At 42.9% G+C, this 15024-nt stretch overlaps 1 protein-coding gene across 1 annotated transcript in view; it reads right to left on the bottom strand.

Moving 5' to 3' along the window:
• The window catches only part of ANKRD26 (ankyrin repeat domain containing 26), a 72003-nt gene extending 59188 nt beyond the window's left edge, over window positions 1-12815 (bottom strand). The window contains exon 1 of the mRNA XM_063446116.1: window positions 12610-12815. Coding sequence (XP_063302186.1) covers window positions 12610-12815 — 206 coding nt within the window. The remainder of the gene's footprint in view (window positions 1-12609) is intronic.
• Between the last annotated feature and the right edge of the window lie 2209 nt (window positions 12816-15024).

Below are 15024 nucleotides of genomic sequence, written 5' to 3'. Positions count from 1 at the left end.
TGGGAGGAGGAATATAAAGTCCCACTAGTTGGTGAGGCACTAATGTGAGTGAGTTAGGGCATGATGGGGGAGGGCCACTAATGGAGAGGGTTAGATATTGCGACACGAACGGGGAAAATAGGTGGGGCAGCGCAGGGACACAAATAGGGGATGGTAATGCAGAGATGGGATTTAGTTAGCGGCAGGGACACCAATTGTGGAGAGTTAGGGACAGACACACTAATGGTATGGACTATGGGCAGGAACATGCAGATAAACTACTGGGTGTTTGGAGCGAGAGACAAACTGGGGCACATCGCGCACACACACACACATTATATACAGCCTACACATGCATTACACTCAGCCTGTACGCACACTCACTGTTAAATTAAATCTGAATTAATGGCAAAAGGTGTCGACTGGTGCCGTGTTGTGGACGTTTTGCAGATCAGCTTTTGTCTCCGTTTTTTTCAATCAGAGTTTAGTGAATAACTGTCTAGGGCTTTAGGCAGGTACTCCAAACTGAAATTATTGGGCACGTGAGGACAAGTAGATTGGGTTACCGCTTTAGTCCCTTGGACAAGTAGTTTTTTTTTTTTTAAATTTCCACACCCCGGTGTAGGGATCGACCGATTATCGGTTTTACCGATATAATCGGCCGATATTCGGTATTTTCGGCAATATCGGTATCGGCCAATAGGGATACCGATATTTCCGATAATACCTCCCAGGACCGCCAGGCTCATTACAAGCCTGGCGGTCCTGGGGGGGCGGGCAGCAAGCATTTACTCACCTCCTAGCAACTCCTCCAGCTCCCCAGTGTAAATCTCGCGAGACCCGCGGCCAGCTCTGACGGCCGCGGGTCTCGCGAGATTTACACTGGGGAGCTGGAGGAGCTGCTGGGAGGTGAGTAAACGCTTGCTGCCCGCTCACCCCCCCCCCCAGCAGCCTAAGCCAATGCCACTGACTGCCCTGCCCCCCCCCCCCCTGGCAAGGCAAAAAACAGGGAGGGGGGACAACAACAAAAAAATTATAATAATTAAACATATAAAAAAAATATTAATTTAATATAAAATACACTATTATTATACACATACACTACACAAACACACTGTGTATATAATTCAGTGTGTTTGAATAGTGTGTGTGTATAATAATGCAGCGTGTGTTTGTATAGTGTGTGTGTGTTTATAATGCAGTGTGTGTTTGTAGTGTGTGTGTATATAATGCAGTGTGTTTGTATAGACACACACTGCATTATATACACACACACTATACAAACACACTGCATTATATACACACACTATACAAACACACTATACAAACACACTGCATTATATATACACACACACTATACAAACACACTGCATTATACACACACACTATACACCCCTCTGCCAGTCCTTACATTGGCTTCCTGTATGCTATAGGAGTCAATTCAAGGTACTAACTCACACCTATAAAGCACTGAACAACTCTAGCCCCTCTTATATCTCCTCACAGATCCATAGGTATGTTCCTTCTCGGTCTCTCCGTTCTGCCCGTGACCACCTCCTGTCCGTTGTCCACACTCGTACGGCCAACTCGCGCTTGCAGGACTTCTCGCGGGCGGCTCCCTTCCTATGGAATAGCCTGCCTACCGCCATCAGACTCTCCCCTAGTCTTGCATCTTTTAAGAAGTGCCTTAAAACCCATCTCTTTAGGAAAGCTTATGGCCTCCAAGACTAACCCTTACCTCACATACCTGTCTCTTGCCCTCTCCTAAAGGGCAGCCCACCTTATTTGAGTGTAAATTCCTGTCCTAATGTGTTTTACACCCCACCTCCTATAGAATGTAAGCTCGTTTGAGCAGGGTCCTCTTCAACCTATTGTTCCTGTAAGTTTATTTGTAATTGTCCTATTTATAGTTAAATCCCCCTCTCATAATATTGTAAAGCGCTACGGAATCTGTTGGCGCTATATAAATGGCAATAATAAATAAATAAATAAATAATACAAACACACTGCATTATACACACACACACACTATACAAACACACTGCATTATACACACACTATACAAACACACTGCATTATATAAACACTGCATTATATACACAGTGTGTTTGTGTAGTGTGTATATAATTCAGTGTGTGTTTGTGTAGTGTGTTTATATAATGCACACTACACACACACTCTGCATTATATACATACACTATACAAACACACACACTCTGCATTATATAAACACACTACATTCACTATACACACACTACACAAATACACACACACTACACAAACACACACACTACACAAACACACACTTTGCATTTAGTATATACAGCATTCACTTTACGCACACTACCCACACACTACACAAACACACTAGACAAATACACACTGCATCCACTACACAAACACACACCAAACACTGCATCCCCTACACACACACTACACAAACATACACAGCTCCCCTGTCTAAACACACTGCATCCACTACACGTGGCATGTATATTTTGTGCATTTACCTTTAGAAATAGTTTTTATTTTCCAAAATGGTAAATGTACAGAATATCGGCAAATTATATCGGCTATCGGCCTGAAAGTTCACAGAATATCGGTATCGGTATCGGCTCTAAAAAATCAATATCGGTCGATCCCTACCCCGGTGTACCAAAAACACTAACAAATAGAGCAAAAAAATAAATAAAAATACCTCCCAACATATTGCACTAAAAGTGTGGAGGTTTTGCTCTCTTCATTATTTAACTGTTGTATAAGCTAGTGGTGAACAATTCAGAGCACGTACAAATTTAAGCCTGAAAATGATTGCGGCAAATTCTCCATGAGACAGACAGACACACACACACACACACACGAAAGAAAATGAATCTAAATATGTATTGTCACTGGAAATCAGATGACAATCAGTGATACAAGCAAACACAACAACTTACAATAGACAAACTGAATAACAAACTTATTTTAGCGTGAATTCCTCTGGCTGGCCGTAACTTAGGTTACTTCACAAAGGAGGCACATAGCTGGACTGTTCAAGGATAAAAGGTCTTTTTTTTTTCTTTTTTAAAGTACAGCTTTACAAACCCTACAGAACAAATAATGTGCAATGCCTCAATTGCATCTTTGACAGCAGAGACTTGTAAGCCCTCAAAATAATTCAATGTATTCTGCAGCGTAAAGTCTCATATGTCCAATTATTAAAAAGACAGATACAACATTGCGCAATAACTGAAGAAATGTATAGGAGAAATAAGATGGATAATAAAAGGGTTTAAATGTCAGGAAACCTACCAGAAGTATTGTCCTGTAGTCATAAGAATGTTGTGTTGCGTATTAAGTATTCTGCATACTTGCAATTTAGATTAGGAGAACCTTTGTGCTCAGTGAGCATGTAGATCATCATTTATTTAGGAAGTGCCAGCATATTCTAAATTGCCGTGGTGTAGGGGTGTAGCTATGATACAAAAACGAACAGAATATGCGGGCAGGATTCCTACTCATGTTAACCAGCGATTATTGAAAGGAAAGGATACATGTGTAAAACAATGGCTTCCACTCAACGTCTGTCATTAAAACCCTCAGTTTTTTTTAAACCTGGTGTTTATACAGGAGCTAAACACAAAGATGACAAGACAGCTAGTCGACAGTTTAAATAAATGGATACAGGTAGCTCATTACACGTGGACAGGAGGACAATATAAAATAAAACAAAACACAGGTCTATTAGATGGGGCTATTTACTAAAATGAGCAAAATACTAGTTGCAAGAGAATACTGAGAACGGGTAACAGCTCAACCTGCCCTTCGGTGGATCCCCGCTCAGATCTCAAGCTGGTTTTAGATCAACTTCTGCCATTAAAAAAAAAGAAACAGGTCATTTGCATATCAACCTGATTCCACCCATACTGGGCACACAGGGGAGCCGCGAGATATTTTCCCGGTGCTATGTTCATAGCACTGGGAACTATGCCTCCCTCTCCCCTCCAGCTCTGCAGGACCGGAGGGGAGATCAGAGATCTTTCTCTCTGGCCCACTAGCACTGTAATGCTGCAGCCGGCAGGGAGGGAGTGAGAGAGGACCCGGGGGAGCTCCAACCTGCAGCTCCACCGGGTTCTCCTCTCACAAGCTCGGAGCATTGCTGCGGTTACCATGGCAACACTCCAAATCTCACAAGAGTGAATTCTAGTAGCTCCTGAGGCTGCTAGAGTTCACTTTCACCACTAGGACCGCCAGGGCTTCCCCACCTGACCACAAGGGATTGCAGAAAAAGTCCCCCCTCCCAAGCAAAGGTAAGCAGGGAGTGGGGAGTATTAAAATAATTATTTTTAATTAAAACAAAAAATTATTTATGAATTGGCCATCCTACCCCCACAGACACACAATAACTCCCCCCATACACACACACTGTTCCCCTTATACAACCTGCCCCCCCACACACACTGCACCCCCAATGCTCAAACTGCCCCTCACACACACTACTGCCCCTATCCTGGCAGATCCCATGTAAGTTGTCAAACTGTTTTTAAACAGTTTGACTACTTACTCTGGGAGAGCACTACTGGCATTATAACCACTACAAAGTGCTGTAGTGGCTATTGTGCCGGGATTATTTTTTTAAAATAAATAATCTACAGGTGCCCCTGCCAAGATTAGGTTCTGGATCTGCGCTTGAACGGCAAGCATTTCTGCCGAACCGGGACCCAGTATATAGCACAGCGGTGTACATATATACAACCTAGAAAATGTTTTGACTTAAGGGACCTTGGAAAAATATTCCACTATTAAGGGCGCATTGAACATAAAAAGTTTGGGAACAACTGGTATAGCCGATATCCCTCTAAGCACTGTGAGCAGGGGGTCCACGTCTGGATTACCCGTTAAACTTAGGGAGAGCAAAAAACAGGGTGCAGGAGAATACAGAGAATGGACAACAGCTATTCTGAGTGCAGTGGCCCAGTCGTTGCTTGCAATGTAGAACATTGCAGGGCAAAATACACCTCTAGTGGATGTCTTCCGCTCCAACGACTCGATCCTGTGACGTTTGATGTGCTAATACATTGCATGGGGTCATCAAATGTCTTCTAAAGCTTATCATAGGGAAACAATGGATTCAATGCTTCCGTGGGCGGTGTAGGAGTGGTGGTGTTGTGTAGATGTTTGTCTGAGGGTATGTATGCTGATGGTCTGATTGCTCATCCGGGGGTCATGTAGTTTCTTCCTGGTATAGTTACCATGGAATGGTTGTATCTCCTTCCAGCCATGGGTCCCATATTTTGTGGAACTGTTTGGGGGTGTCATGTATTTGTGCTGTAAGTTTATCCATGTGTGAGCTTTCCACTATCTTTTTTTTGTGATCATGTCTTGTGTCGGCATGCTTGTCGTGGACCAAAGCTCTGCTACTGCTCTGAGTGTTGCCAGAGCGATTCGGGCAATTCATTTATTTTCCGATCTAGTGAATGGTTCTATTGGTTTGGAGAGCAACAGGGCCCACGGGTCTGTGTGGCAGGGTTTGTTCAGTATTTTGGTGATCAGTTGTGTGAAGCACCAAATCCAAAGACCTAGCAGAATTATCAAAACATTCTTGGTATTTTTGGGCAATTACACTGAAAGCTTACTTTTGGCATTACTCAATAATCCCTTTTTATTTTGTATTTTATACCAGTCATCATATTTCCTGGTTTATAAACATCCTGCACATTCCAGGTGGGGATAATACGACCAAGGCCTTTCCAACCAGTGCAAGTCATTGCTCTGGAAATTGTAAGTAGGATAGCATTTTTTATCATCTATATTGTGTATTGATATATTAATCCTTTTCCTGCTCTCTCTCTCCTACATATACCGGATGTCACCTATAACAAAGCTTCACATATCCTAAGATGGGGATTGTACCATCCAAACAACATTCATTAGAGCTCTCAGTAGCTCAGTAAAGTGTGAGTTTGTCCTCTATACACTTTTCCACAAAGCACTGGAAATATAAGATACACATTGCACTATTTTGTTCTTCATTTGTCTTTTGAGGTTATACAATCGATCAATATTTGTACTAACAGACTTCAAAGAAGTTTATGTAATTATATACATTTATACTTATACTGTGGTGTTGGATATAAACACTACACTTTTAGGGCGCAGTTTGTCACTCTGTTTGTTATAGTCTGTATTGCTTGCTAGGTTTTGGGAATCCCAGCGGATTTACTGTTGACAGTTTTTCTACCATTGTAGCAAGCGCATACCGTATTTCTGTTTTCTTACACGCCCCTTCATATTGCTGTGATCAAGGAAAACCATAGGCTTTTAACGTATATAGAAATGCCATCTCTGCCAGACATGTTTTATAGACAATTTATCTATTGGTCAACATTCTTTAATTTGCAGGGTATTCTAATAACATCCTGCATGCCCAAGAGATCTTCAAACTCGGAATGTTAACTCAGTTTTATGTTTACTAGAATCCTTGGAAGACAATCATTCATTATCATTAACATTGTAGCTTTTAAGCTTGGTATTTTGTTGTGTTTCATTTCTTTGAAACATGTCTTAGATGTTAGAGCACTGGATATAAACAAAACATTTTTTTTCCCCCTGATGGTGTAACCTTCCAGATGGCAACACGAACCAAGACCAATTTAAATTCTGTGTTTTATCCAGCATTTCCCCACAATCTTAAATTGTGTGTCTTATAAACAGAAATTCGCTTTTCATAAACCTTATTTTCCAGTGTCTAGCCCTACAATTGCTAGATGGTTAAAGGGACACTATAGTCACCAAAGCTATTTTAGCTTAAAAGGACCACTATAGGCACCCAGACCACTTCAGCTCAATGAAGTGGTCTGGTTGCCAGATCCATCTAGGATTAACCCTGCCTGCTGTAGACATAGCAGTTTCAGAGAAACTGCTATGTTTACATTAAGGTTAATACAGCCTCTACTGGCTGTCTCATTGACAGCCGCTAGAGGCGCTTCCACGCTTCTCACTGTGATTTTCACAGTGAGAAGACGCCAGCGTCCATAGGAAAGCAATGAGAATGCTTTCCTATGAGACTGGCTGAATGCATGCGCGGCTCTTGCCGCGCATGTGCATTCAGCCGATGACGGCAGAAGAAGGAGGAGATTCCCCAGCGCAAAAGGAGCCCGGCACTGGAAAAAAGGTAGGAATTTAAACCCTTCCTCACCCTAGAGCCCGTGAGGGTGAGGGTGACCCAAGGACCCTATAGTGCCAGGAAAACGAGTATGTTTTCCTGGCACTATAGTGGTCCTTTAAAGACAGCAGGCAAGTATTATTCCACTCACTTTGTGTTTACTTACCAACAACAGGTTTATGATATATTTACTTTGTTATTTTCCATTTCATTCACATAGTTTCTTTTTTTAGAGTGATTGGAGACTTTGTCACAAACATGAGAACATTTGTTATATTTAAATTATAATTCTTGCCATCCGTTTTATCCTCAACCCATTTTGAATGTTATAATTTTATTTTATTTTTTTAATTACCGGTATACATTTTCTCCTTTTTTATTCTTTGTGGAAATATTGAATTACTGAGTGGTTGCAGAACAGAAAGAACATTCTACGCAGTACCTTTTATAGACTGGACTTGGCTGTGATTGGTTGGTATGTTAATGACAGGTATGTGCTTAGGATTTAAAAATGTCAATGTTTTTTATATTGGCTGCTATAGGAGTAGTAGAAAAAAAAAGTTATACCGTATCATAATACTGGCCTTCTGTCTTTAATAAAATTGTGAATTTACACACCAAAAAGTTAGCAAAATCTGGAATTTTAAATAAGTACACAGCTAAAGAATAAAGTTCACTTAAAGGACCACTCTAGGCACCCAGACCACTTCAGCTTAATGAAGTGGTATGGGTGCCTGGTCCAGCTAGGGTTAACTAATTTATTTATAAACATAGCAGTTTCAGAGAAACTGCTATGTTTATCAATTAGTTAAGCCTTCCCCTTTTTCCTCTAGTGGCTGTCTCACTGACAGCCGCTAGAGGCGCTTGCGTGATTCTCACTGTGAAAATCACAGTGAGAGCACGCAAGCGTCCATAGGAAAGCATTGTAAATGCTTTCCTATGCGACCGGCTGAATGCGCGCGCAGCTCTTGCCGCGCGTGCGCATTCAGCCGACGGGGAGGATCGGAGGCGGAGAGGAGGAGGAGAGCTCCCCGCCCAGCGCTGGAAAAAGGTAAGTTTTAACCCTTTTCCCCTTTCCAGAGTCGGGCGGGAGGGGGTCCCTGAGGGTGGGGGCACCCTCAGGGCACTCTAGTGCCAGGAAAACGAGTATGCTTTCCTGGCACTAGAGTGGTCCTTTAAGCAGCAGAAAGTACACAGGGGCTATCCTGCATCTAGCACTGCAAGTGTTAAAGAAATGACAAGAGCTGTATTCTCAGCATGGGGTTAGACCGGTGTGGGCTTTAATTTAAACAAACAGCATGATGCCACTGTACTGTTAAGGCAATAACAAAAGCCATTTCCCCTCACCTCCCCAGCCTGCCTGTAATGTGCAAAGGAGGAAGAGGTCATGACTAATATGTGGCCAAGCCATAAAACTGATGGACATCGTGTTAAAGGGACTCTATAGTCACCAGAACCACTACAGCTCAATGTAATGGTTCTGGTGTCTATAGCCTATCCCTGGAGGCTGATCCCTGTAAACGCTGCCTTTTCAGAGAAAAGGCAGTGTTTACTTTGCTGCCTAGTAATACTTCTAGGTGAAGTCACTCAGACGGCCACTAGAGGTGCTTCTATCTCAGTGATGCCTAGTGTGCAGCATGTATGTTCAGCGTCTCCATGCTCTGTACGCTCCTCACAGAGACGCAATGACTCAAAGCATCTCTGTGAGGAGATGCTCATTGGCGCAGCGCTGTGGTGTATGTATATATAAATATAAAATATATATATATACCCACACACACACACACACACACACACACACAATTTGAGGGACCTGCCTAACAAATATTAGTGTTTCAAAAACAGCAAAACTTATCACGACAATGTTATATTCAGTTACAGTACAGTTTGTGTGAAAAAAATGCAAAAATAAAATATGAATGCTAACTTTGGCAAGCATGTGTGGCTACTAAAAAAGACAGGACATATCCCATTTTGATTTAGGAATGCCCTATATTTAATCCTGTCACTTTCCAAAAACCTCCTAAAATCTGAGCATGGGGGGGGGTACGGTTGTACTCGTGACATATTGCTGAATACAAATATGTGTATTTGATCGTAGTAAAAGCTAACAGTATTATGACATTCACAGTTAAAATGCAGTGCAGAACTTGAAAAATAACATTAATTTATCAAATTTATTTAAAATTTATTCATATTAAATTAGGTTTCATATGTAAATATTTGATGTGAAATGAAAGCCCCGTTTGTCCTGAACAAAATGATATATAATAAGTGTGGGTGCGCCAAATATAAAAGAGGTAATGTATGGTTGAATAGACTGATAGGGCAAATCCCAAGTTTTGGGGTGGAGCAACGCATAGCTCTGTAGGTGCCAGACATCACTCCATGAAAACAACACTGTACGCAAAAAATATTAGCATGTAAAATGTAAATAGGAAATCTCTGAATAAGTATTCCAGATTATTAAAGAAAGAAAAAAACAAATGTTTTACGCCAAGTCCAGTTGTTCTGCTGCAAGTTGTTTGATATTATTTGTAGCAAGAAGTACAACTCTGTGCTGGAACACACCGCAAAAACTTGGGCATAATGCAATTGCACATAGCTACACACAAGGCACAAACAGCGAACTTTTATTTTTACATTTTTTTATATTTTTATGAGTGGGTACCATTTGCACATGTAATACACACGCACCCACAAGTGCAGCTCGTTATTTTAAAGTACTTTATATTGCATCACACTGAAGTGGCCATTTCAATTTAGATGCTTATGGTCTATTGATTAATTGGTTCTACTGGCAAAACTGCCACGGAAACAGAGATAAGCATGGCTACTCAGAATGTTACCCAACTACAACCCAACTAAACAAAAAGTAATTACTGGATTCCTTTAAAGAGCCTTTGTTGAGTGAAATTAACACCTTAGGCATGTAGGAATGCTCCAGCTACTATGGCAACCAGTACACAAACATATCGGCATGGCTCCTGACAAACTCTGCACTTTTCAATAGAGATAATTAACTCAATATAAAAAGATTGCAGCATACCAACACTGACAGAGATTAAACAAGAAGATACAGATTAACCAAAGACAAAGTGACAAACCGTAATCCACTTACAACATATTAAGTCACACAGGACGGTCAAGTAGCTGCTACACTAATGATGATGAGATATAATCCGCATAGAATAGTACATTTAGATAGAGAGAAAAAGGCTCCATAAAAGCACATATAAACAGGTTATCTTTAGAAATTGTACACCATCAATAAGCAGGCCGACATTTTTACCAGGGTAATCGTACATTCATGATGTTAGGGTTATTTATCAAACTGCTAAATTCTGAGTTACGCGACTGACCAGGTCATTGGCTAAAATGGGAAAAAATAATAAATAAAAATATCCTAGTCAGGTAGGTTTTCAGGATTAAAATTCAAAATGTTTCCAACAATTCAAAATTTAGTAGGGGAGAAAAAAAGGCTGGTGTATACACTAATCCCTGAAATTAGTCCGGATAGGAACATGTAGGCTAAAAGTCGTGAATGTATCAGTTTATCCAGAAAGGCTATTTTTGCCAATATTTTGCATTCACTACAATCCAAGATTTAGTGAATATATTCCCCTTTTGTAGTTTATGAATTCATCCTGGAATTGTGTTGAACGGACAAGGAGATTGTAAATTTGAATACAAATCAGTAGAATTGGTAACATTTCCATTTTGGAGAACTTTTCCATTTTGAGAATTTTGACCCAAAAGTTACTATTACCTAGTTAATTTCTGACAGTTCTCTACTTAGTGAAAAAACACAACTGTATCTTAGAATTTTACACTATTCTAATATTCAAAATTTTCAGCAACATATTTTTATCGAACTATGTCAAGCCTAGAGATTGCTGACTAGCGTTGGCTTTGTCGTGATCATTCTAACCGTCCCATGGTATAAATCACTGTTTACATTCAAACTGTGACACCCCACTAGACCAGCTTTTATTTAAAGGGGCCTAAAAGTCTCCTATTTTGAATTTTAATTCAGTACATGAACTGTCACTTATTCCGCTCTACAGAGTTCTGCTGCTCCATCCCCTGCGCCCAACACAAGGCCCCTCTGTGCCTCACTTCTCCATCCCTGCGCCCCTCAAAAACTGATCCAACCCGGAGAACTCAAGCTCTTCTGACCAACATTTACAACTTCACTAGTCCAGAATTGCTTGTCTGCATGCTCCATCATGTGCGCAGTTGTAATTTTTCCTGTGTCACCCCTGCATTGTACACCAATGACTCATCATTATCCCCCTGCATGCTGGTGGTCCCCAACGTGTCACAGACCTTCCCAGACTCCCATTTGATGGTATTTCATCCCTGTCCCCCACATGCCAGTGGCCCATCCCTGTCCCCCACATGCCAGTGGCCCATCCCTGACCCCCATATGTCACTAGTCCATCCCTGACCCCCACATGCCACTAGTCCATCCCTGACCCCCCACATGTCACTAGTCCATCCCTGACCCCCCACATGTCACTAGTCCATCCCTGACCCCTACATGTCACTAGTCCATCCCTGACCCCTACATGTCACTAGTCCATCCCTGACCCCTACATGTCACTAGTCCATCCCTGACCCCTACATGTCACTAGTCCATCCCTGACCCCTACATGTCACTAGTCCATCCCTGACCCCTACATGTCACTAGTCCATCCCTGACCCCTACATGTCACTAGTCCATCCCTGACCCCTACATGTCACTAGTCCATCCCTGACCCCTACATGTCACTAGTCCATCCCTGACCCCTACATGTCACTAGTCCATCCCTGACCCCTACATGTCACTAGTCCATCCCTGACCCCTACATGTCACTAGTCCATCCCTGACCCCTACATGTCACTAGTCCATCCCTGACCCCTACATGTCACTAGTCCATCCCTGACCCCTACATGTCACTAGTCCATCCCTGACCCCTACATGTCACTAGTCCATCTCTGACCCCTACATGTCACTAGTCCATCCCTGACCCCTACATGTCACTAGTCCATCCCTGACCCCTACATGTCACTAGTCCATCCCTGACCCCTACATGTCACTAGTCCATCCCTGACCCCTACATGTCACTAGTCCATCCCTGACCCCTACATGCCACTAGTCCATCCCTGACCCCCACATGCCAAGAGCCCGTCCTGCTGACCCCCACATGCCAGGAGCCCGTCCTGCTGACCCCCACATGCCAGGAGCCTGTCCTGCTGACCCCCACATGCCAGGAGCCCGTCCTGCTGACCCCCACATGCCACTAGCCCGTCCTGCTGACCCCCACATGCCACTAGCCCGTCCTGCTGACCCCCACATGCCACTAGCCCGTTCTGCTGACCACCACATGCCACTAGCCAATCCTGCTGACCCCCACATGCCACTAGCCAATCCTGCTGACCCCCACATGCCACTAGCCAATCCTGCTGACCCCCACATGCCACTAGCCCATCCTGCTGACCTGTTCGCCTTATCCTGCTGGTTGATGTCATGTTTTTTCAGCAGTTGTTTGATCTTGGCCAGCTCCCCGGTGAGGGCAGCGCGGTGCAGTTTGCCCAGGTCCTTATCCTGCAGCTCATACCCGGCGGAGAGGACGCTGCCGGTATCCGAGCCGCTGGGGGACAGACCCCGCTTCCTCCCCTTCCCGAAACTGAAAAACTTCTTCATCTCTGCGGGTGTCCCCAGAGGGGGGGGGGGGGGCGCTCACAGACCGGCAGCCAGTGGGGGGCTCACAGCCCGGGGGGAGCCGGCTCTCAGGGGGGCTAGGACCGCAGACCGGCAGCGCTCATCCCCGACAATCTCCCTCCGCTCCGCCCGCAGCCTCTAACATCCCCTGGGCACCAAGGACCACTGCCTGGCAGTTACTAACCCCGCCCACAATGCACATCCCACCAATCCGAGCCGCGCCCGCCCTCCAGTGCGCGTCACACCCGTCAGAACCAATCACACACAGCGTTTACTAATGACGTCACGACACAGCACGGCGCCGGAGACGCTCTGCATCGATCTCGCCTTTGGTTGTTACCCTTCGAGACCCCGCCCACTCTCTGGTCCCACCCCCTTACACGCCCATAGTTGCCAGGTCTTGGAAGTGTTTGTTATGGTTCTGTGTGGCAAGTCATTGGTGGAGCTGCACAGTAGGCGGAGTTATCGCAGTGATTTATTTTACAAGTATTTATTCTGCTCAAGTGTATAGAACATCTGATGGAGGGGGGAGGGGGGAGAGGGTGTCTATCACAAGATATAACCAGCGAGTTCTAAACACCAGAGTCACAATGAATCTTGTTATTTTTGTCTCCACAATGGAGGCCATTTTTCTATAGCTTAACCTTAAAATGGTTTAATTTGCAATCAGATGTTAACTCACTTTAGATGTCTCCTGCTCTGTAAATTAACCTTAAATCACACACATGAGGCTTCTGCATTGTCTAGCAAGCTATTAACAGAGTTGGAGATAAGATATTCTAGATTAAACAAACTGTGCAATAAAGGAAGTTTACATATTAGATCACTACTTACAGGAAGTGTTTAGGAAAGCTGTTTGAATCTCAGCTACGGATTTTTTTTTGGCTAGGGCTGTATAGACAAGGTGATTTAACTCCTAAATGACATGATCTATACACCAAAACTGCTTCATTAAACTAAAGTTGTTTTGGTGACTAAAGTGTCCCTTTAATTTTATTATAGGTCTCCTTGCACATGAAAACCTATGGAAGATCTGTAAAAGCAGGGGTGAGATTAAAACTTGTCAGTTGTAGTGCCTGTGATGCTAGTATTTCTGTGTCAAACAATTTTTGCGTGACTTGACAAAGAAAGGGAGCCCTTCAAGCACTCTTTAATTAAAAACTAAATAAAAAGTAAGACCCAGACAATCCCATACCACCCAAGTGTCTCTGTTTAAGAGGAACAACTCTTGTTTTGGGCTCAAATCTCCTTGTCCCTGTTTCTATCCTAAACATTCCTCTTTTCTAGGAGCTTTATATTGTTGGTGTGTCTGAGTGTATAACAGAGCTCCACTCGCTAACGTGTCTTTAAAGGTACACTTCACTGCCCAAATATAAAATAAATAAAAATCACTGTTTAGTAGATATAACCCAAATGAAAACTGGCATGCTTTTAATTATGTGTTTGTTCATTTTGGGTATGTATTTAAAAACAGTTTGCAAAACATCCCATTTCTCTTGTCTGCTGCCTTTACAATCCGTCCCCTTATAACCCCGCCCAGACTTTCTGTGGCTGTCCAATCACAGACCTCCCAATGCAGCTCAATGAGAAGTCTTTGCAAGGCAGGTGCTCTGAGCATTTGATGCTTCTTGAGTTTAGCTTCACTGAACTAAGCAAACCAGGAAGGAACAGGACCGGTTATCTGCTTGAAAGCCAATGAGGTGTAACCAGGTTAATACATAAAAGTGTCAATTTCTATTGAAATATGCACTTATTTGCAAAATCAAAAAAGAGGACACGCTGTTCACACATAAAGCTGTGCAGCACACTAAAGTTGTTTAGATGTCTGGAGTGTCTCTTTAACTATAATACATGTGTTGACAAATACGTCTGTGTAAATAAGACATTGTTCTTGTTGTAAATTACATTATAGTTGCATAAAATGTAAGTCACCCAAAAGTTCTCAGAGCAGCCCCCCCACCCACCACACCCCCATTCACATTGTTAAAATTAATGTATCCCGCTTTGTCCATTTGAAATGTTTGGAGACATGCAACCAAGCTTCAGTGTATAAAGCCCTAAATGAGGTTCTTCAGCGAGCATTTAAATAATTGATGTGATATAAATATGAAGTGATATAAATCAGCTATAAGAACCTCTATATTTCTCTGTAGTGGTCATGATGCCAAGAGAGCCCTGGTATTCCTCCTTT

The sequence above is a fragment of the Pelobates fuscus genome, chromosome 3 (genome assembly GCF_036172605.1).
Source record: "Pelobates fuscus isolate aPelFus1 chromosome 3, aPelFus1.pri, whole genome shotgun sequence".
Taxonomy (NCBI): domain Eukaryota; kingdom Metazoa; phylum Chordata; class Amphibia; order Anura; family Pelobatidae; genus Pelobates; species Pelobates fuscus.
This window is presented reverse-complemented; position numbering and strand designations above follow the sequence as displayed.